Source organism: Ovis aries, chromosome 26, assembly GCF_016772045.2.
Source record: "Ovis aries strain OAR_USU_Benz2616 breed Rambouillet chromosome 26, ARS-UI_Ramb_v3.0, whole genome shotgun sequence".
Lineage (NCBI taxonomy): Eukaryota > Metazoa > Chordata > Mammalia > Artiodactyla > Bovidae > Ovis > Ovis aries.
In genome coordinates this window covers 13,814,227-13,838,635 of record NC_056079.1, presented here as the reverse complement: position 1 = coordinate 13,838,635, position 24,409 = coordinate 13,814,227, and the positions used below count along the sequence as shown (strand labels likewise).

Below are 24,409 nucleotides of genomic sequence, written 5' to 3'. Positions count from 1 at the left end.
ATAAAGCCCCAGGCCCCGGTGGACGTATGTGTGTGCGCACAGACGCTGCTCCCTACCGTGGGGAGTTGAATCCACTATCCACTGTGATGCTGCTGCTGTCCATGCTGTCTAGTCGTGCCGAATGGGTGGCCCTCTGGTTGCTGCTGCTGTCGGCTTCCTTTGGGGCGAGCAGGGTGAGGTTCTTCTCAAATTTCCTCTGCAAGTCTCTTTCCTTCTCCCTCTCCAGGAGCCACTGCATGGTACCTACATCGTCTCTGTTTTTCTCCTCCTCTGCGTTCTTGTTGGCCCCTTCCTCAGACTCGTCGTCATCAGAGACGTTGTAATAGTCGAAAGAGGCCTCCTGGTTCCCCACGGACTCCTGCTGACGCTGGGAGGCCGGCAGGGCAGGGGCGGCCGAGGTCCCCAGGGACGGCTCTGGTTTCTCGCATCGGCCTGGCAGTGTGTCGGCAGGGGACTTCGGGTGCGATTTGAGGAGGGACAGGGTTGATTTGTGATAGCTGTTTACAGACAAGGTGCTATGAAGAGGTTTGAACAGTGTGTCTTTGCTGAATATCTCTTTCCTCTTGTCCAGGGTGCTGGGCTCGGCGCCATGGTGCTGGGTGAGGCGTCCGTTGGCAAGGCCTTCGACTACCGCGCCTGGAGTGATTGGGCCCCCGCCCGGCCCCTTTGGTGACTCCTCCTTGTGCCCTGCAGGCTCCCTGGAGGAATGAGGGGCCTGCCTGTCTGACAGAGGCAGCTTTTTCACCCCTTCCACCAGAGTCAGAGTGTCGTGGTCCTCTTTGTTCTTCCCCAGAGGTGACGGCGCCGTGAGCACCGTCTCACTGGAGGTGTTGCACTGGAAATAGTCATCTGCAGCTGTCTTTGTTGGACAAGAGTTGAGTTCACCAAAGGATGGCAAACTCTCTGGCGCTTTGCCTGGCTCCAAGAGGCTGCAAGCGCTGGGCGGTTCCTTGCTGCCACTGACTATTTCTGGAATACACACCTCTTTATAGCTTGCAGACGAAACGTGAGCCCTTTGATGACCGACAGTCTGTGCAGGCCTTAAAGTACTGTCGTCAATGTAGGATTGGCTGGGAGTCTGGTCATCTTGGCTACAGCCTTCGGCCAGGTCTTCAGGCGTCCCCAGAGAAGAAGCACCCAGAGGGCCTTTAGAGTTATCCATCGATCTGGACCTCTCCTTGGCCTTGTTGGATCTCTCGTTCCTGGACCTTCGGTCCTGGGTATGGCTGTGGCTTCGGTGCACTTTCGAGTGGGAGCTTCCCCTGGAAGGCTCAGGAAAAGGCATCTCAGTCCTCCTTTTGGCCAGTTCCCCAGACACGTCCCATTCTGGGGTCATGGGGAAATGAGACTCGATCACGTTCGGGTTGCTATGCATGATGAAGTTATCCCCTTTGTGTTCGATGATGAAGCAGCCCTCCCGGGGGGCCCTGGTAAGAGGATCGCAAAAGTCATACTCCCTGTCGCCCGGGATATCCAGATGGGAACCATCGGACGGGTCTCCCTTGGACACTCGCGTCTTGCTGTGCGACCGAGACTTTCCGTGGGACTTGCGGTGAGTCCGGCTCTTTTTGCTTCTTCCGCTGTGGTGGGCGGAGGACCCGGCTTTACTCCGGTGCGCCTTCTCTTCTTCAAGTTTCTTCATCAGGGCAGTGTGCCGCATGACGTTTTCCACGGTCAAGTCCGGGTTAATACGCCTGATGATCTCCATCTCCACCTCCCGAGGGATGGTGGTCGGCGTGTCCTCGTCTCGCAGGGGCCACTCTTCGGGAGGAAACTGGGCGGAGAAGTTGGCTAGCTGCTTGGTCTTGTCCTTCTTAAAGCTGAGCCGGAATAACTTGAGCCCGAATTTCTTGGACTGCTTTTCACCGTCCTTCGGTTTGGAGAGGGTTTCCGTTTTGTATGAGAAGTTGACAGTACTTTTGCTCTTTTCAGTGGCTGGCACCTGGCAGAGGGAAGGAGGGCAGTAAGGGTCTTTGCAGTCCTTGGCGGGCTTCCTCTGCAGGGTGGCCGCGTGCAGGCCATGCACGTCTTCCCTGCAGCAGTGGCAGGAGTCGCAGTGGTTCCTGGGCAACGTTCTTTCCCTGACGCAGCCTGAGGCGGAGGGCGTGATGGTCCCCGGCTGCGGAGAGGTACACTGAGACCGGTCAGGTATCCTCTCGTCCAGGTGGTACCATTTACTGTTAGTTCTTATGAGGGAAGGAGTTATGAAATAAGTCTGCGGGGTGACGATGAAGTAGCCATCAGGAGTCGGGTAGATCTTCCTCTCCCGGACCAGCGTGTTCAGAGTGTGCCGGAGAATTTCTTGGCTTGGGGTGGGAACACCTGAAACCAAAGGACACACTCATGAGAATGGAAGGAGAGGGGTGTGGTTGATCCTGGAGTGTTTTGAGTCTGCTTATGGACTGAATGGTGCCCCCCCCAAATCGATCCCCATGTTCAAGCCCTAATCCCCAGGGCAATGCTACTAAGAGGTGGGAGTTTTGGTGATTAGGTGATTAGGCTCAGATGAGGTCATGAACTTGCAGCCTCTGTGATGTGCCTTTATGAGGAAAGGAAGAGACTAGAGCTCTCTCTCTGTGATGTGAGGGTACGACTGTCTGCCAACCAGGAAGGATGCTCTCACCAGACACCAAATCTGCAGGTGCCTTGATCTTGGATTTCTTGGTCCCAGAACTGTGAGAAATAAATGTCTTTTGTTTCAGCCACCCAGTCCATGGTATTCTGTTATAGCAGTCCACATGGACTAAGACAGAATCTTGTTAATTTTGCCCAGCTTCTAAGTATCATCATACAGCAACCTAGCAGGATTCAAAGGTGTTCATTAGGTTTTCTCTGATGACTCATGGAATTGTACTAACAACAGAACAGGAAAAGATAAAAGCTGGGAAGAGAAAAATGGATGCAAGATGGAATTAAGTGGTTACTGTTGTTATAAACCTTTACTAAACTGAATTGCTCAAGACAGAATTTTTTTTTTTGGCTGCCCTGCAAGGCATGAGGGATTTTAGTTCGCCTACCAGGAATTGAACCCGAGACCCCCTGCAATAGAAGTGCAGAGTCCTAACCACTGGACTGCCAGAGATGTCCCAAAGACAGAGTATCCCTAAAAGAAGAAAAAACGTTTTCAGTATCTTGTAAGTTTACAGAAAAGACTTTCAATGAAAGCAACTAGGAAGTCACGGTTGAGAGAGCCATCCTGGTATTGAAAAGAAATCTAATATATATAGAGGCTACCACATTCGCTTGAAGCTGCTCCATACTCTCATTCCAAGATTGAGTTTATTTAATAAACTTAATTTTATAAATTATATAAAAGGTCAACTAGACTTGACCACTGTTTAGGATGTACTCTCCAATTTTGAAATCATCATCTTCAAATTCGAATGTGATTATAGCACTGGTGATGTTAGGTGAGACCTTCCTCCTTCTTGTCATAAGCCAGCAAAAGGAAGGTGGCAGGAAAGTGAATTTTTCAAATTCATAGGCAGAGAGCTCTAATAAACACACCAGTGAAGGCTTAGAGGCTCTTACATCCATCTGATCGCTGAGTCTCAAGCCGCTGTATTTGCTAGAATAGATGTTCCAGAAGAAAATCACAGATGCTCTTTTGTACACTGACTGTTTTCAGAGTTTTGTGTGCCCATTTAAGCGCTGTCTTAATGCGCTTAAAGAGACTATTAAGAACATACATTCTCCACAGAGTATAAATTCTCCAGGCTGTAGCGCGTTTAATCTCTTTAATGTTCTCCTTTCCTCAGTGCCACAAATCAAGGGTGATCGTATTTCTAAGACTGACCTGAATGATATAATTTGGAAATAGGTCAGGTGGAATCATCCTGGCAGTACGCAACGGTGTCTGACCCACAAAAATGGCAATTTCAGGGGAGACCGAACGCTCGGGCTCCTGGGTCAGACTGCAAGGATCCAAATTCCAGCTTCACCACTGGTAGCTGACGTTACTGGTTGAATTAAGTGTGAGTCCCCCTGCCCCCCATGTTCCTATGTAAGTCCTAATCCCCAGTAGCCTAGAATGTCACCTTATTTGGACATGGGGTCTTTACAGAGACAACCAAGTTAAGGTGAGGTCATTAGAGTGAGCCCTGATGCACACTATATCTGGTGTTCTTCTACAAAGGGGAACCGTGGACACTGAGTTATCACACTGAGAAGAGGAACCGGTAGAAGGCAGAGAACTACTAGCCCCAGGGAGAGGCTGGGACCGATTCTTCTCTCGCAGCCCTCAGAAGACACCAAGCAACCCTACCCATATGTTGATCTTGGAATTGCAGCATCCAATAGATGTCTGTACTTTGTTAAGACTGCTCTAGAGAACTACTACAGCTGGTATCTCCTTAGGCAGCTTGCTTAACGACTCTGAGCCTCGACTTAGTGTCACAGAATGTAGACAATAACAATCTGTGCGTGCTTAGTCGCTCAGTCATGTCCAGCTCTTTGCAACCCCATGCACTGTAGCCCACCAGGCTCCTCTGTCCATGGGATTCTCCAGGCAAGAATACTGGAGTGGGTAGCCACTCCCTTCTCCAGGGGTCTTCCCGACTCAGGAATAGAACCCAGGTCTCCCGTACTGCAGGCAGATTCTTGACTGTCTGAGCCACCAGGGAAGCAGGACAGCAATAGTACCTGTCTTCAGAGGGATGATGTGAGTTTAAATGAGTTTAATGTATGTAGAATAGTGCCTGACACAGGGAGTGCTCACAAATATTAGCTACCAGTAGTCTCAACTTTGGGTCAGGACCCATGGAAACTCCGATTACCTTCAAAGAGCATTGTGTAACTGCCTAGAATAACTGGGTAAGCTGAGAGGTTTAGGCTCCCCCAGTCCTTCCAAAACTATAAAAGTAAAATACAAAAACACTAGAAATGGCCTGCAGTTCTCAAGGGGAGAGAGTCCATGTACGATGGAATCTACATATTCAGAGACGTAACAGATGCAAGTTCCATCTCTGGGTCAGGAAGACCCCCTGGAGAAGGGAATGGCTACCCATTCCAGTATTCTTGCCTGGAGAATCCCATGGACAGAGGAGCCTGGTGGGCTACAGCTCATGGGGTGGCAAAGAGTTGGAGATGACTGAAGCGACTTAGTACACACCCATGCTTCAGAAGTCACCCTTCGTGACCAAGGCAGAAAAGGTTTAACAGTACTTCTGAATGATGTATCGTTTAACATAATTATTTAATTTTTGAGCAGCAGGGTTTCCTTTTTGTTTAAGGCTCTCCTCTCGAGAAATGTATGTTGTGTTTTATGCAAATGTATGTTGGTTATTAAGGCTGATATAATATCAAAATTTTTTAAAACATTGTATAGTAGTTCATGGGAAATAGATGGGGAAACAGTGAAACAGTGTCAGACTTTTTTTGAGGGGGCTCCAAATTCACTGCAGATGGTGATTGCAGCCATGAAATTAAAAGACGCTTACTCCTTGGAAGGAAAGTTATGACCAACCTTGATAGCATATTAAAAAACAGAGACATTACTTTGCCAACAAAGGTCCATTTAGTCAAGGCTATGGTTTTTCCAGTGGTCATGTATGGATGTGAGAGTTGGACTGTGAAGAAAGCTCAGCACCAAAGAATTGATGCTTTTGAACTGTGGTGTTGGAGAAGACTCTTGAGAGTCCCTGGCACTGCAAGGAGATCCAACCAGTCCATCCTAAAGGAGATCAGTCCTGGGTGTTCATTGGAAGGACTGATGCTAAAGCTGAAACTTCAATACTTCGGCCACCTCACGCGAAGAGCTGACTCATTGGAAAAGACTTTGATGCTGGGAGGGATTGGAGGCAGGAGGAGAAGGGGATGACACAGCATGAGATGTCTGGATGGCATCACCAACTCGATGGACATGAGTTTGGGTAAACTTCAGGAGTTGGAGATGGACAGGGAGGCCTGGTGTGCTGCGATTCATGGGGTCGCAAAGAGTCGGACACGACTGAGCGACAGAACTGAACTGAACTGATGATAGTTTCTGTTCAAAACAAGAATGAGTTTCAACTGAATTGGGTTGTAACCCAAGCCATATATTTGCAATTTGTGAAAGCCAAAATACAACAGAAGATGAACAACTTAGCTCCTCTGCCCTGTGAGTAGCCCTACAAACTATTCTAGTTCGGCTGAACAACTTCAGGGGGCAGCAGCTACACAGAATACAACTTTCAGGATAAGACATTATTCACATTAGAGTCTCACAAACGACAACCACTAGAGCTGTGAACCACAGCACTAGATGACAAACTCATATTTGAAACTGACTCTGTCCTACATGGTAGTGTACTTTTGATTAACATTGTTAACGGAAGTTTTTCAAAAACGGTAAGCCTTATTTAGAAGAATTCATGATTGACAAGTTACTACGCTATTACAATAAAGGAAAGCAGAAGGGTCATTCATAAAAACAGCTATTATAACAAAAATAGCTATAGCTATTATAGCTATAAGACAAAAATTTCATTGTACTATAGAATCTGCTGATTGGAGGTCTTCCAAGTGCTGATCTTAGAAAACTCAGGAAACTACACGAAATCATGACTACAATGTAATCATGTCTACTCATCAGGAAGAACACGCTTTCTGGTTGTTCACAAATGAAGGAATAAGAGTTTCCAGAGAGAATTTACAGTAAAGTTTTGACGTGGATTTGCAAGTACACCAATCAAATAATGTTTAATTGGAAAAAACCAAGTAGAAACATTCCCTGTCCAATCTGTTTTCCATACCCTTAACTGGGAGTTTTCAAAGCTTTAGCTGAAAGTCACTGATACCTATGATTTTTATTTTACTATTAAGCCTCAGTATAATGACAGATATTTCCAATTGTCTGTGAAGTTCAGGGTTCCACTAGAAATCTGCAGGGCTCACTTGTAAAGGGATGGCTGTGATGGAGACTGTCAAGGTTTGCACATTCCATCACGTCCAGATTCCAGTCCCAAAGTTCATCATGAGTTCAGATTCTGTTGGTGTAAGGAGCAAAGGTAAGCTCTATATTAATATAGGGCTGGAATCTGACCTTTCTCCTTGCCCATATCTTTCCATCTCCCAAAGCAAAAATAGCTATTTAAATATACCGCATGCCGATGGGAGGTTATTTAGACGTATATTGCTTTAATCTTGCAAATCTGACAAACTGCTGACTCACATGCTCATGTTCTGCATGGTAAGAACTTTAGACTGAAAACTTAATGGGTTTCCTCGGATGATTTCTTTGTGTTCGTGAAGGACACTGACCGAGGGAGAATTCAGTAGGAAGCGATTTACGGGGATGAATTGGAGACAGAGTACAGCACAGATCAGTGCCAATAGTCTCCAGCAAACTCCAAAGCCAATGGCAAGTCCGTAAGCAGTCACTTTCCTCCCAGGAAGATCCATGTGTAACAACTTAACATGTACTGGTCCGATTTAACTGATCATTCTGGAGGGATAAGGACCTATTTACTTATTCTTAATAAAAGTTTGGTTGATTTACAATGTTGCACTAATTCCTGCTCTATGGCAAAGTGATTCAGTTACACATACATATATATATATATATATATATATATATATGTATATATTCTTTTTTATATTCACTCCCATTATGGTTTATCACAGGAGACGAAATACAGTTTCTGGTGCTATACAGTATGACTTTGTTGCTTACCCACTCTACATATAATAGTATGCAGACCTATTTAGAAGGCTGAAAAGCAACAATTATTCTTTTCAGATCCTTTTAAAAATATCCATATTTCTGTAATGTGAACTGGTATATAAAAGTTGTTTTCAAAAATTCAAGCAATACAGAAGCATGATAAAAGGGCTTAAGTATCAGCCTACAGATATTTTCACTAGAAAACTTCTTACTAAAAACTCTTTAGGATGTGAATGTCCAAAACAGGAATAGAGGTCAAAATCTAGACTATTTTTTCGACTTTTATGCATTAAAAATAAAAGTTTGAATATTTTAATAATATTCAGTTAGACTTCAAAACTTTATTCTCAAATAGTAAACTATGAAAAAGTAACTAGTCTTAGCTTAAAAACAAAAATATAAATATGATAGCTAAATCCTTCCAAACTTTTAGAACTGTCATTGAAATGAATTTTTCAAATAGAATTTGAAGAGTATTAAGCTTTCTAAACTGTTTTCTTCTGAAGCAGCTTAAATGACACCAAAAGAAAAGCAGAAAATCAAAGGAAGGAAAGAAAAAAGAAGGGAGATAAGAAAGGAAGAAAAGAAAGCAAGCAGGCAGGAAACAAAACTTGCATGGAATCAAGATGCTCATGTACTTTAGGAAGGTTGAGCTGTAAAAGTTAAATGGAATTGTGGTAGTTTTTATAGGCTTCTTTGTGGATCCTGATTTAGTTTCTTGCCCTCAGTGCCAATGAAAAATTATTAGAAGGTGGCAAATTATTTTTGAAGTAACACTGATGCCTTGATTTTTAATTGTGGAGCTAAGAAAAGTCACAGGTTAGTTTTGGCAAAGACTTTTTTTTTTCCCTATTGAATTTAATCATGGGATGAAGTGTCCATATAAAGTCCCAGGTCAGCCAGAGTGCGCATCCATCTGGAAAGTACATCACCCTTTTCCTGTTACCTGGAAAACAGGTGGTCAGGTGCTCCATCAGTGCTTCTTGGGTGACAGGTTTTCTTGCCGAGTTCATTGCGGAGATGGCCAAGCAAAGGATTTCCCCAAGTGGGATAAACTGAGATTGACTGATGGGAGACATACTGATTGGTGATACATCACCTGTAGAAAGACAATTACCAAGTAAGCAGTTCGTTAAGACCCAGCCACTTGTCACACACACACACCTTCAAACACACACACACACACACACCCCTCCCGTGACTCTCACCTATTCCCTGTGCTGCAAATACAGTCAACCCTCAACCCTGAAATGTGTTACTGCCCCAGCCACGTGCAGACGTGGAAAGGCTTGCACAGAACAGCGGAAGCTTCAGCTGCCTCCACAAAGAAAACTTGCCTTTAAAACCTGAGCTCTCGTTGGAATAGACTTACTACTGAAAGGTGTGCAACTGTGAAGCTTTTTTCCAATGATCTGTTTTTTTTTTTTTTTAACTTGGAGCTGATTTGTTTAATAACTGTCATTTACATCTTGACAAGTGCACTTGCAGTAACTTGAAGATTCATTCATTCAAACTCTGGGTGCCCTCTGCACATCAGCATCTTCTGGGGGCTTGAGAAGCACCTGGGAGAGTGAATAAGCTCCCTCCCACCAACATCTCTGCCCTCAAGCAGTTTCTATGTAAGTGGAGGAGACAGACAGACGAAAAGTTCCCTATGCAGAAGGCTGAACAATAATCTGGGGCAGAAGAGGAGAGTGACGTACACACCTGGAGGTGAGGACTGAGAAGCAGGAAGTGAGAGGTTTTTCCCGAGGTCGTGTAGCCTGAATCTGGTGCTGAAGTGGGAGTGTGCCAGCAGCCTGCGAGGTGCAGGGCTATTTTCTGGGGAGCCGCAGAGAAGGGGGACAGGTATGGAGGGACAACTATGAGCAAAGAACTGAGTGCCCAAGGGCTTCATCCTGAGGGAATTCAAGGAGTGAGAGGGTCAGACGTGCATTTCAGGAAGACACGCCGGTGTCCACATGGAGGATGCGCCTGCCATTCAGCAGGGCCTGTGGCCTCCCGCACACATTTGGATCTGAAAGAGCAGGCGGGGCGGGTGCAGAGCCAGCAGCGAGGGGCCCCACACGGTTCTCGGGGAGGTGGCAACACTGGGCGCATGGAACTGGCTCTCTTGCTGCAATCTTGTATCACAGTGTGATTTTCAAGTCGTGTTCTGAGAAGGATCCCCAGCGTTCCCCAGAGAGGCTTCTGGGGGCAGGCAGGGGAGCCCCTACAGAGGGAGAGGTGGAGGGCAGGGAAATCCCTCCTGACATCTGGGGGCTACCTGTTCCCACCTGGGGTTCTGTAAGGTCTCGCTTGAGAAAGGCCGTTCAGAAAGGGGGTGAGGCTCTCCGCAGAGTATCTGTGAGCTTTGAAGCTTCTTTTTCACATGGATTTACATAATCTCTCCTCCTCTGCTTCCAAGTAGGATCTCACCCTTGTAATAAATCACCCTGATGCACCAAAGCTGGACTCAGGCCAACCTGTGCACTGAGCAACCCCTCTCCACTGCCTGGCAGTGTCTGGGTGCCCTGGGGTGGACCACCTCCTGTGTCCAGACACGACCTCTAGCTTGACTGGGGCAGGGAGAAGTCTCGAGGGCCTTTGGGAAAGAACATGAACCTTGCTTTGATGGACTGGATGGTTTGATGGATGAAACCAGGCAACAGCGCCTGGGGATGAAAACCACGAGGTGAGAGGTTAAGTCTAAGAGGTGCACCAGATGAAGCAGTGGGACCCCAGGTCAAAGGCTGAAGCCTGACGCCCCCGACCTCGTCCCCAAGCCCAGCTCGGTCCAGCGCTCCCCTCTCCCTGGCATCCCTCGGGCTCCAATCAGCTCTGCTGTGGCTCCATTCTCTGTAAGACGGGTCTGAGAAGAGGGAGACATTTCCCCTACAACCAGGGGGCAGTGCCAGGTCCAGAACAGCAGGTGGCCAGTGGAGATGAAAGCCAGCAGAAACCAGGAACTGAACCCACAAACTGCCAGGGCCTGTGGCATGTACATCTCACAGATGGACAGACAGACCTTGGAGAGATTCTTGCAAATATCTGGCGGGGTAGCAGTGGGCAGAAGCTGGAAGACGGAATTTTGGGCTGTTCTCAGGATCTGAGTTTCACTCACTGGCTAGTGAAGCTCAGTTCACATCAATGACTCAAAAATGACAGAATCATGTGGGCCGGGACCATCTCCGTGGGCAAGCTTGCTACTGCCTAGAAGACTGTATTTAAGTCTTCAAAAGACTGTTGTACCCTTCACTCAAACACAACCTTATTCCAAAGGCTTCTGTGTGAAAGATGAATGACCGGTGGTGCTGAGATGCAGTGGAGTTGAGGGGCGGGGGCGCGTCTGGAGCGACTGATGTTCAAACCCCCCTCCCCACGGTGGCCCCATATTTCAGTCATAGATACTCTAATGATCTCTCCCGTGCATTCTTCTCTCCCCTTCCGCCTTCCACAGAAGAGGATGAGGGCAGTGAGGCAGGTTTCTTGCTGATTTGCTAGGTTGGCCACATGGGGTGATTTTATAAGTCAGATGAAAACAACAATGGGGTCAGCTGACAAAGGATGGGGAGATCAAAGCGCCTTCCAAGCGTATCAGTGTATCGCTCGGGAGGCTAACCCCTTCCAGAATTTGCCTATCATAATTATCGTAGTCTCAGAAGACTAAAGATCCAAAAATACTACATATTTTCTTTTAAACGAGGGTCTATTTTCTGATTTTGTATAGGTGAAAGGGAACCTGAGCTTTCCGTAAAAAAGGAGTGACCACTAGCAAAACCACCTGGTTTAGGTCATGCTAGTCCTTATGCTTTTAGCAGAAATTATTTAGTTTAACTAACAAAGGTCGAACATTTAGCAGTCTTCTCAGTTAATCTCTTTGCAGCCAACTGTAAGAGGCAAGGAAGCCTTAAGTGTCTGAAATGCATTTATATTGAAAAAGCTCCGTTTCACTGTAAGGCTGAATATGTGGAATGACTTTAAACTCAGGATAGAGAACCAAATGAAAGGTGGATGCTCTGAATAACTCTTCCACATCGTCTTTGTTTTCATACTGCACTAAGTACTTGGATGCGATCTCAAAAATGACAGAATGATCTCTACTCGTTTCCAAGGCAAACCATTCAATATCACAGTAATCCAAGCCTATGCCCCAACCAGGAACACTGAAGAAGCTGAAGCTGAATGGTTCTGTGAAGACCTACAAGACCCTTTAGAACTAACATCCAAAAAAGATGTCCTTTTCATTATAGGAGACTGGAATGCAAAAGTAGGAAGTTAAGAAACACCTGGAGTAACAGGCAATTTTGGCCTTGGAATACGGAATGAAGCAGGGCAAAGGCTAATAGAGTTTTGCCAAGAAAATGTGCCAGTCATAGCAAACACCCTCTTCCAACAACACAAGAGAAGACTCTACACATGGACATCACCAGATGGTCAACACCAAAATCAGATTGATTATATTCTTTGCAGCCAAAGATGGAGAAACTCTATACGGTCAGCAAAAACAAGACCGGGAGCTGACTGTGGCTCAGATCATGAACTCCTTATTGCCAAATTCAGACTTAGATTGAAGAAAGCAGGGAAAACTGCTAGACCATTCAGGTATGACCTAAATCAAATCCCTTATGATTATACAGTGGAAGTGAGAAATAGATTTAAGGGACTGGATATGATAGATAGCGTGCCTGATGAATTATGGACGGAGGTTCGTGACATTGTATAGGAGACAAGTATCAAGACCATCCCCATGGAAAAGAAATGCAAACAAGCAAAATGGCTGTCTGGGGAGGACTTACAAATAGCTGTGAAAAGAAGACAAGCAAAAAGCTAAGGAGAGAAGGAAAGATATAAGCATCTGAATGCAGAGTTCCAAAGAATAGCAAGGAGAGATAAGAAAGCTTTCCTCAGCAATCAATGCAAAGAAGTAGAGGAAAACAACAGAATGGGAAAGACTAGAGATCTCTTCAAGAAAATTAGAGATACCAAGGGAACATTTCATGCAAAGATGGGCTTGATAAAGGACAGAAATGGTATTGACCTAACAGAAGCAAAAGGTATTAAGAAGAGGTGGCAAGAATACACAGAAGAACTGTACAAAAAAGATCTTCAAGACCAAGATAATCATGATGGTGTGATCACTCACCTAGAGCCAGACATCCTGGAATGTGAAGTCAAGTGGGCCTTAGAAAGCATCACTACCAACAAAGCTAGTGGAGGTGATGGAATTCCAGTTGAGCTATTTCAAATCCTGGAAGATGATGCTGTGAAAGTGTTGCACTCAATATGCCAGCAAGTTTGGAAAACTCAGCAGTGGCCACAGGACTGGAAAAGGTCGGTTTTCATTCCAATCCCAAAGAATGCTCAAACTACTGCACAGTTGCACTCATCTCACACACTAGTAAAGTAATGCTCAAAATTCTCCAAGCCAGGCTTCAGCAATACATGAACCGTGAACTTCCTGATGTTCAAGCTGGTTTGAGAAAAGGCAGAGGAACCAGAGATCAAATTGCCAACATCTGCTGGATCATCGAAAAAGCAAGAGAGTTCCAGAAAAACATCTATTTCTGCTTTATTGACTATGCCAAAGCCTTTCACTGTGTGGATCACAATTAACTGTGGAAAATTCTGAGAGAGATGGGAATCCCAGACCACCTGATCTACCTCTTGAGAAACCTATATGCAGGTCAGAAAGCAACAGTTAGAACTGGACATGGAACAACAGACTGGTTCCAAATAGGAAAGGGAGTACATCAAGGCTGTATATTGTCACCCTGCTTATTTAACTTCTATGCAGAGTACATCATGAGCTGGGCTGGAAGAAGCACAAGCTGGAATCAAGATTGCCGGGAGAAATATCAATAACTTCAGATATGCAGATGATACCACCCTTCTGGAAGAAAGTGAAGAGGAACTAAAAGCCTCTTGATGAAAGTAAAAGAGGAGAGTGAAAAAGTTGGCTTAAAGCTCAATGTTCAGAAAACTAAGATCATGGCATCTGGTCTCATCACTTCATGGGAAATAGATGGTGAAACAGTGGAAAGAGTGTCAGATTTATTTTTTGCAGTTCCAAAATCACTGCAGATGGTGACTGCAGCCATGAAATTAAAAGACACTTACTCCTTGGAAGGAAAGTTATGACTAACCTAGATAGCATATTGAAAAGCAGAGACATTACTTTGCCAACAAAGGTCCGCCTAGTCAAGGCTACGGTTTTTCCAGTGGTCATGTATGGATGTGAGAGTTGGACTGTGAAGAAAGCTGAATGCTGAAGAATTGATGCTTTTGAACTGTGGTGTTGGAGAAGACTCTTGAGAGTCCCTTGGACTGCAAGGAGATCCAACAAGTCCATTCTGAAAGAGATCAGCCCTGGGATTTCTTTGGAAGGAATGATGCTAAAGCTGAAACTCCAGTACTTCGGCCACCTCATGCGAAGAGTTGACTCATTGGAAAAGACCCAGATGCTAAGAGGGATTGGGGGCAGGAGGAGAAGGGGACGACAGAGGATGAGATGGCTGGATGGCACCACCGACTCGATGGATGTGAGTTTGAGTGAACTCCGGGAGATGGTGATGGACAAGGAGGCCTGGCATGCTGTGATTCATGGGGTTGCAAAGAGTCGGACACAACTGAGTGACTGAACTGAACTGAAGATAAAGCATGTCCCGCTCCAGTCCCACCCCCAGCCCCATCAGCCATCCGATATCCACTGTGCCCACGTGTTTCTCTTCTCTCCAATCCATCTCCAGTGCGACCCCTACCCCAGGCCTCTGTGCCCTCTCAGCTGGTCCATCACAATAGCCTGATGATTCCTAACCCTGCCTCCTGCTGCACACTCCCTTCTCTGCAGAGCAGCCAGGTCTTCTTAGAAAAACTGAAAACATGCCGCTGCCTGAAATTCTCCACTGCCTGCTGTGCCTAGGAGGTGGGGACTCCAGCCAGGTCTACACTGGCCTTTAGCCTGTCCACCCACCTCTGCGAGCATCCCCCAGGCCCTCCCCACCTCCACCTTGCAAAGGGCTCACCACTGCTGTTGTTCTTTGAACTCACTCATCTTCCCCCGACTCACAGCCTCTGTCTTTGTTGAGCCCCCATCTAGGGGGCTCCTGGCACTTCTCTCCAGACGGGCTGCTTCTCCTTCTCTGGGTCTCCTTTTAAACGGGGCTTCCTTGAGGAGCCCTGCCCAGGGCACCAGATCTAATGCTATCCTAAAACCACAGCACACTCCCTCTCATGTTACCCAATACTGCGGTTTTTAATAAGAAATAATTGTTTGGTCTTCGTCCTCAAGTCTGGCACAGAGCTCCTAAAACCTGCGCAATTTTCTAAGTGATGAGAGAGACCAGGGTATCTTTGTTGGAGAACCAACCACGTGGTTGTATGTGCATGCTAAGTCACTTCAGTCGTGTCCAATTCTTTGCAACCCTATGGAGTATAGCCCGCCAGTCTCCTTGGTCCATGGGATTCTCCAGGCAAGAATACTGGAGTGGGTTGCCATTCCCTTCTGCAGGGGCTCTTCCCAACCAGGGATCGAACCGGCATCTCTTTATGTCTCTTGCATTGGCAGGTGGGTTCTTTACCACTAGCGCCACCTGGAAGCCCAACCATGTGGTTAGAGGGCTGGAACTTTCCGCCCCGCCCCTGACCTCCAGGAAGGAGACAGGCACTAAAGGCTGAATCAGTCCCTAATGGCCAATGACTTAATCAAACATGCTTATGTTAGGAAGCCTCCATGAAAACCCAAAGGATGGGGTCCAGAGAGCTTCTAAGATTGCTGAACATGTGGCAGCTGGGGCAGGGGTGGACCTGGGGAGGGCATGGAGCTCCATGTCCTTTCTTTACACCCTGCACTGTGCATCTCTCCCATCTGGCTCTTCCTGAAGTGCATTCTTTTACAATCTTCTTATTTTAAACTATTGCTTACTGTAGTAACTGAAAGGTTTCTCCCTGTAGGCTGCTCCAGCAAAGTAACTGAACCCAAGGAGGGGGTCATGGACGCCTCCAATCTACTGCCTGGTCTTTCAGAAGCACAGGCCACAATCTGGACTTGCCACTGGCATCTGAAGTCGGGGTTGGGGTGAGCTGGGGTGAGGGCAGTCTGCGGACCGAGGCCTGAACCCATGGGATCTGATGCTTTCAGACAGATGGTGTTGGAATTGCAGTGAACTGTAGGATACTCAGCTGGTGTCGCAGACTTGCTGGTATAGTGGAAGCGCCCCCCCAACACACACACACACACACACACACACACACACACACACACACACACACACACACACACACACACACACACACACACACACACACACACACACACACACACACACACACACACACACACACAGAGGAATTGGCACCAGGGCCTTACCAAGCCCCGTCTTCACTCTCTGAATACATGCATGAGTGCTTCTGTGTACCGGTTCACTGTCTGTCTCACCCCCTAGAACACAAGCTCCGTGGCAGAAGGAAGGTGAACCCCACATTCCCACTACGCTCTCAGTGCCTAGAATAAAGCAGAGCCCACACTAGACACCCAGGACATGTGTGATGAATAAATGAATTTCCATTTATAACAAAATCTGAAGGAATGCTCAGGGTACTTAAAGGGTTTTGATTTTACTCAAATATTTTGCTGAATAATTTGCAAAACAAACACAAAATTTAATGAGAGCCCAAATGTACTTAACCATGCAATTTCTAAGATTCTCCCTGTTAATTTCTCCCCCAAAACATAGCAGTTGCCAGAGAAAAAATAACTATATATTATGTGAGGATTAAGACATGCACTTAAGGAATAAAAGGAATTATAGGTATCAATCAACCCAACATAACACATTATTCAAGGTTACCATGATTTTCTTTGGCTTTTAGGTCAAACCTACTTAAGGAGCCAACTAGTCACTCTTAAACATACTACTAGAAAATTCTTCCAATAGGTGGACCACATTTATGGTCAAAGAAGAAAACAAGGGAATATAAATACTGCTATAATGTTACTGGTCACCATAATCTACAGAAATAACCACATTTTGCATAAACGATGAATTGTTACTTGTCTAATTTATAGGATGGATTTTTCTACTGCCAGAATTAGTTCTGAACGTATTCATAGAGACAACTCCTGTAAAAGCTCACAGCTACTTTGTGGGCTAGCCAATTCATTCTAAACTGCTATAATGCTGTCCTATTGTTCTAGAAAGCGGGGATAAATAGGTTTTATTTCAGCTTTATTTTCTTACAAACATCCATTTAAGTACAGTCCTCAGGGGACATTTGTCAAATCCAGGATTGTTCAGATCAAACCAAGCACAGTGCCTTGGACTGAGTGAGCGTTGAGCAAACTTCTGTGAAGTGAATTTAAAATGCGAGAAGGCGTGGCAATATTACAATTCTAAGTACACATCTTCGATTTTAAAAGCATTTCACATTCAATTTCAAATATCTCCATGAATATGTGGCCACTGCTTTCATGTAAGGTCAGCTGAGAAGCATGGGGGTGGAGATAAACGCATCCATGGTAACGGGAGAGGGAAGGATGGAGGGGCTGGACCAGAGGCAGGAGTGAGCATGCGCAAGGCTGAGCTGGGGAGCTGGGGGTGTCCTCTGGCATGGCTGGAGCAGGCTGGGGGTTGAGATGGAGAGAACCGTAGGAGCCAGATCCTGGGTGACCAGAAGGCTGAGACTTTACCCCTGATGCTGATGGGAACTCTGATATTTATACAGAGGAATTATCTATACATGACATGTTTGTGTTAGAAAATCAACTCTGGTGCAACTGTGGGGAACAAACCAGTGACCGTTACCATCACTGAGAAATTGACAAGGAGGGTCTGGGACAACAGGCAGAAATCACCCACATGCCAACTTCCTCTTTCATCTTCTACAGCTGGTGACTTATACCTCAGAAATATAAGGAAAAATGCACGTGCGTTTTTACTATTTAACTCTATCTATTCTCCCTTCCAACTTCAGGCCAGTTACTTTAGCTGGAATTATTTTTTAAAAATCCTCTCTCACATAATTCATCCTTTCAAGAAATCTTAGAGTGTGCCTCTTAGATACCCCAAACCTCTGGGCACTCGAGTTCCAAAATTATTCCTATCTTGGTTCTTTTTGTAGGGGAAAAAAAAGAGCTATAATAAAGCTCAGTTCTCTATGAATGCCATTTCCCCCCCAGTTGCTATCTGAGGTTCTCTGGGCTCCACAACCTTTGCATATGGTGGGGACACAGCTAAGGCGTGACTTCCATGGCAACTTACATTTGTCCCTTCCCAGATGACACTCACAACTTTCCAAAAGATACCTACCAGAAAAGCAAACTTAAATCTATTTCCTTTCATCTTAAAGAACCCATATTCATGCAACTGTACATGAAAAGGAAAGCCATAATTTTTCCAGGTGGATCACATCACAATGAACTACAACCTTGCAAGTACCCTAAAGTTCATCTTCTATCTTAGCCTTCTTTAAACAATCTCCCCCCAAACAAATACTAGCATTCCCTTGGAATTATCCTGTTTTCCTGTTTATTTTTAAGTGCTGTTTTCCATTGTAAATGTCAACTCATTCTGTATTTAGGATTCAAAAGTTACCTTTGACCCTAATGAAGTTCATGAAACAAAGCAACCTCCTTGTAAATGTAGTTTTCAAACTGTATTAATTTATCATTAGGAAATTGCCAATAAAAAAGGCTTTCAGGAGGTACTGTTAAATGCCTAGGCTCTTTTAACAAAATGCAATTATCCACTCTGAGTCTATTTCCTCTCTGTAAGATGAGGGTTTGGATGACACGGTTTCAAAGATTCCTTCAGACTCAAATCTGATTCTCTGTCAAGACAGCAGAATTCTGGCATAAAAGCATAATACAATATTGCTGCTGCTGCTGCTGCTGCTAAGTTACTTCAGTTGTGTCCGACTCTGTGTGACCCCATAGACGGCAGCCCACCAGGCTACCCCGACCCTGGGATTCTCTATTTCCATCTTGTCGGAGAAAACGATTTTAATGCCCATCCAACCTGAAAAAGTAGGATTTAATTTTTTTAAATGACAGAAAAATAGGTTGGCTCTGAATTTTTTCCTTGTAATAAAGACTTCAGAATTTACTCTTTCCTAATTCAAAGTCGTGCTCCTTAGAACCAAAGGGTGCCTGTTTTTGTTCTGTGGACTGCCAAAATTAACACTAAAGTTAAAATTATAGATGCCAATAAAATCACCACATGCAGTAGATACCATGACTCATAAAAACAGTCAAACACGCCTGTAAAATGTATGGTGGGTATATCGATAATACAAGTCTATTCCTTTAACAAGCTGTTCAGAGGACGAAGAATGTTGCCAAGGTTTATCTTCCATACCCTTGGGCCTGAGGAAATCATAAGCTCTCTGAGGTTAAGCGAACAGCTTCTCAGAAGCAGAACATCACACAAATCTTAGTGTTTTACAATTAAGTTTAATTTATTAACCCTGATTTTATGTATACATGTTGTTTTTGGGTCTTTTAACAGATGGTTCTCTTTTTTAAAAGCCATTCTAAAAAAAAAACAAAACACATACAGCCCCTTCCTATACACCCTCCTGCAGACAGAAATACCCTTTCAGCAGGGCAGAACATATAAGCATCATCAACTTACATGATGCTTCATTTTAAGCAGCTTTCCCTAGAAATCAAATTATGGTACTTGACTTTCAAATGTCTGTATCGGAAATTTAAAAGGAAACTGGCACTGAAAAAGGCTCTTTTACCAGTTTACTGCATGTCTGGCTTAATGCCACTGATCTCAGAAATTTAAGGTTGAATCTCAATTGCAATCATCAATGGCACTGGCCATAAAATTTTTTAAAAAATATTTAGAAACTCTCTAAATTCTTTTGAAAGCTCCCTGTTACTTTATTTCAAGTCTTGATGGAGTTCTCGTAAAAAAGGTCTAACTCCTAAGCTATTACTTGAATAACTTGTTTTAATTCAAAAGAGAATGTAAATAAGAAGCTCTCATTAATAATACTACAGTTAATGGTGTCAATCAGCTATGACTTACTAAGAAACTTCTGCTGCTGCTGCTGCTAAGTCAGTTCAGTCGTGTCCAACTCTGTGCGACCCCAGAGATGGCAGCCCACCAAGCTCCCCCATCCCTGGGATTCTCTGGGCAAGAACACTGGAGTGGGTTGCCATTTCCTCCTTCAATGCATGAAAGTGAAAAGTGAAAGTGAAGTCGCTCAGTCGTGTCCGACTCTTAGTGACCCCATGGACTGCAGCCTACTAGGTTCCTCCATCCGTGGGATTTTCCAGGCAAGAGTACTGGAGTGGGGTGCCATTGCCTTCTCTGAAGAAACTTCTAATGAGAGTTAAGTAAGAGTGGTCACAGTGGCAGACGGCACATGTGCACAAATACAAATGGGTTAGTGTCCACGGTTATCACCTATTTAGCAGTCCGTCTAATGCAGAGATGCACTAGGTAGGTCTAATGCAAATCAGCTGCTTCACTGGCTTGCAGAAGAAACCTGTTATCTTCCCCAAGCTACAAGCTTTCATTAGTCATATTAGCTAACACTCTCATTACTGAGATTGGACTATTGATAAAAATAAATAAATAAACTGTCTGAAGATAAGCAGAGATGGACAAACCACAAAGGGTGGAGAATCAGATAGAGAAGACAATTGATGGATAGGGAGAAGTGAGAGCTCCCTGGCTCAGGAGCTGTCTTCACCATCAGCAAGGATGATGACTGCCATCTCTGACCACAAAGACGGAACACGTCTGGACCATGCCACTAGTGCAATAGATTGTCAGCTGAAAAGTCAGGATGGAAAGAAGAGCCATTGGGCCAATTTATCTGTTTCTGTAATTCACAAACCTTTGCTAAGAAGTCTCCACATCAACCCACGTGGTGTGTATATTTAGGCACTACAGAATAAACCTATTGATATGTCAAGGCACTCAAATGCTGTCGAGCAAATACGTACTACATATATAGTTGAGGCAAGGTAAGACCCGGCTAGCCAGTGAGATAGGGCAAGGAGATGGCAACCCACTCAAGCATTTTTGCCTGGGAAATCCCATGGGCAGAGGAGCCTGGAGGGTTACAGTTCCCAGGGTGGCCAAGAGTTGGACACGACTTAGCCACTAAACAACAACAAACCACTGAGATGTTTTCCATCAGCAGTCTCCTCGCTCTCTAGTCCCTCACCTAGAGCTAGGTTTAAGGCCGCTTACCCCCAGCAATAAAATCACAATGAAATATCAGTCCTAGATGACCACAGGGAATAAGAGCTCTCAGATGTCATGTAATTCTGTAAGTGAAAGTCGCTCAGTTGTGTCCAACTCTTTGCGACCCCATGGACTATACTGCCCATGGAACTCTCCAGGCCAGAATACTGGAGTCGGTAGCTTTTCCCTTCTCCAGGGGATCTTCCCAATCTAGGAATCAAACCCGGGTTTCCTGCATTGCAGGCAGATTCTTTACCCACTGAGCTATCAGGGAAGCCCCAATTCTGTAAGGCACTTGGCTAACCAGAGTCGTATTTTCCTTTTCTTTGTTATAAGCACGTCATATAAGACAGCATCTAAATTTCTATTTTAAGCTACTTCTCTTCCGTCTCCATTCTGTATGGGAACCTAGCCTGACAACAGAGACACAGCAGATGCTCCAAAATCCATGGATGCTACTTCTCAGCTATAGTTCAATATAAATCAATCTAAAATTTCCAGAGTCACTCTTTCACTCTTTGTAAGTTAGAATCACTATAGCTAATTCTCAACCTTTGTAGTCTTTGCTTAATCTGTTTAGGTCCTAACTACACTGTGACCAACTTCTATAAAATACAATCATAATAGAACAATTAAATATAGTTCAAAAATATATGTTGATAATTCCCAAATTAAAATCAAATCATACAGAATGACTACAACCATCTCCCCAAGGACTGCACATCTATCACCCCTTCCAACTGTTATTGAAAGAACTATAGACAGGTACACAGGGAAGAGAGAATACAAAAAGCCAGACACACGTGCATACACACAGAGGAAACTCCCAACTCACTGCACCAGAAGTAACTTTTCTTTCAAAAGTATGGCATTACAAGACAGTGGTAGAGGCCACGGACTTTGTTAGCCAAAACTTTAAGTTCAGAGCCCAGTTCTGTTCCTCATTAGCTGTGTCATTTGGAGCAAATTAATTCTTTTTTTTTTTTTTTTTGAGGCTCACTGTCTTTTTTCCTAAGGTGTACACTGTGATGCTCACCTCATAGAGTTATGGAAAGGATTAAATGAGATAATGGATGCTGAGTGCTGACATGGTCCTTGAGACATAACAGATATTTAATAAGTAGTAGTTAGTATTAAAATGATCATCACCAAGCTCACCTAAATGTATTCAATTTACTCTTCTATGATGTTTGAATTTCTACTAATAAAAAATAATTTGATCCTTTAAAAAAAGCTTTTAAGAAGTAATCTAAGGCATCAGTGAGAAACAGAGAGGGCAATAGTCATTCTCACTCTGGCATGAATTAGACTGATTAGATTGCTCACCTCTTGATTCTTACCTGTGAGCATGGGCACCGAGTGAATGGAATATTTTGCCTGGAAGGCAGAAAAGTTATGATATAACCTATTATAACATATAGCATTTATAATATTAGGATGTATTATTGGGCTGGAAAGGATTGGGAAATATCCATTACACAGGGATTTTGGAAATAGAAAAACACTAAAAGATGGGAAATTGTTTGGCCAGAGTCACAGGGATATAGAGAAAGCTGGCCTATTTTAAGATTTTTGGCTGGGCCGATCTTTTACCTAAGAAAGGGAAAGGAAACTCAGCACTTCAGTACCCTGATGTGCTAGATCAGTGATGCTAGGAGTTAAATAATTTCTAATGGAATCTGGGATGCAAAGAGTCACCATGATCATTTCCTCTAACGAAAACATCCCACAGAATTGAAACAAGTGACTGCCATACAAAACATCAGAACTCTTTGCAACCCTATGGACCTTAGCCTGCCAGGCTCCTCTGCCCATGGAATTCTTCACACAACAACACTGGAGTGGGTTGCCATTTCCTTCTCAAGGGGATATTCCCAACCCAGGGATCCAACCCAGGTCTCCTGCATTGCAGGCAGATTCTTTACCATCTGAGCCACCATGGAAGCTTACTCCCTACTTAAGAACAGTTTGTCCAAGAATATTATTCTTTCTATTCAAGTAAATCATAACCAGTGTCCATATTTAAGGGACCCACCTTCACATCTGGTCTTAACAACAATCCTTTACCAGCAGTGTAAGGCGCTGTCTGTAAACATACCTCAAGGTAAGAACAATTTCTAGAGTTACACTTAACTCCTGAGGTCTACCTCAGCATTAACCCATCCCGAAGAAGACTATTTAAATGAACAAACAGCATTCTCACCCTCTATGACAAATTAATGCTTTTTGAACCATCTCTGTTCTTAATCAACTACTTACTGCCCGCTTTCCATGTGTAGGCAACTGCTAGGAGAAATGAATTGTAGAGGAAGGCACAAATCTTGATCTTTGCCTTCAGCGGGCTTACAATTCATAAGGGGGAAACATGATATAAATGTGTAAAAATACAAGCAATTATAATATGTTCGAATTACTGTTTAAAACATCCTTAGAAGAGATATACAAAGAAAATACTTGAATAGCTAGCAGATTAACTCCCTTAATAGCAATCTGGTCTAATTACATCTATCCATCTATCTATCTAGAGAAGTTAATTCTATAATAGGACTAAGAAATGACCTCCTACAATCAGAGAAACCCTTCGTGGGAAGCAGATTTTGAATAAGGTCTTTAAGAATGAGCAGAATTGATGGGTGTGGGGACATTATATTCTCAATATGGTATGATGTGACCAAACATCCTTTGAAACTGACTCAACATCCTCAACTTTGCTTTGAAGATGCCAAGTATTAGTCACAAGGAAGACACAACTTCACAATGAAGGAGGGAACGAGCATTCTTTCCTTCAGTGAAAGGGTGAACTATGGGGGTGGATATGAGAGCAAAGAGATGTTCAAGGGGCCTGCCCAAGGTAGGGTTTGTACTATTTTAAAATGTTCTAGTTATTATCACAAATTGCACTTATGACTCTCAGAAATATTTTTTACTAGAAAGTGCTAAAACCATCAATTTGATGAGATGATAAAACCATGCTTCCAGATTTGCCAAGTTTCAATTTGGAGCATGTAATGTACCTTTGAGAACCAAATTTTACAGTCTCACTGTTTTTTGTTTTTTTTTTTAAAAGAGCTTTTGTGTGAAAAGTCCATGGATGTCGTAAGAAAACAGCCCTGTAATCACCTGGATCCTAAAACAGATGTTGATGAGATATGCTTACTTCCTGAGCAGTTAATAGCAACCTCTGTCTGATGTTAGTGCTGGAAACAGCTCCTGCACATATAAATCAGGCTTTCTGGGACTTCAATGCATCGCATATAGGTTAACAGGCCAAATAACACACGAACATTATTTAGGGATGATATCGAGAAGAAACAGTGCAAATAATGTTTACTGAATGCCTCCATCAGAGGGGTGAAAGGGATGTATCTCAGCTGATGGAAATGTGGAGCTGTTTAATTGTTTCCAATTCACATATCCTGCAGTTGACTCTGGTTTCTGATGTGAGGCTGGGATGCATCAGGCCGTGGAGGTGGCATCTCGTGGTCACCTCCACGGGGCCCCTCTCCTGCCTGAGACTGAGACTGCAGAGGAATTATCACAGCAAGATCATGTTTCAGGGGACAGGACACCCTTATCCAAGGGG

General features: G+C 44.3%; 1 protein-coding gene across 6 annotated transcripts in view; it reads right to left on the bottom strand.

Moving 5' to 3' along the window:
• STOX2 (storkhead box 2) overlaps positions 1-24,409 on the bottom strand; it is a 197,365-nt gene that overhangs the window by 11,777 nt on the left and 161,179 nt on the right. For 5 of the 6 annotated variants that reach the window (XM_060406912.1, XM_042241386.2, XM_027962615.3 and 2 more), the window contains exons 2-3: positions 8,589-8,741; positions 57-2,322 (exon numbers count right to left, since the gene is read on the bottom strand). In XM_060406912.1, coding sequence (XP_060262895.1) covers positions 57-2,322; positions 8,589-8,741 — 2,419 coding nt within the window. Of the gene's footprint in view, positions 1-52; positions 2,323-8,588; positions 8,742-24,409 lie in introns of those variants that run through there. The other variant, XM_027962616.3, reaches the window with a different exon arrangement.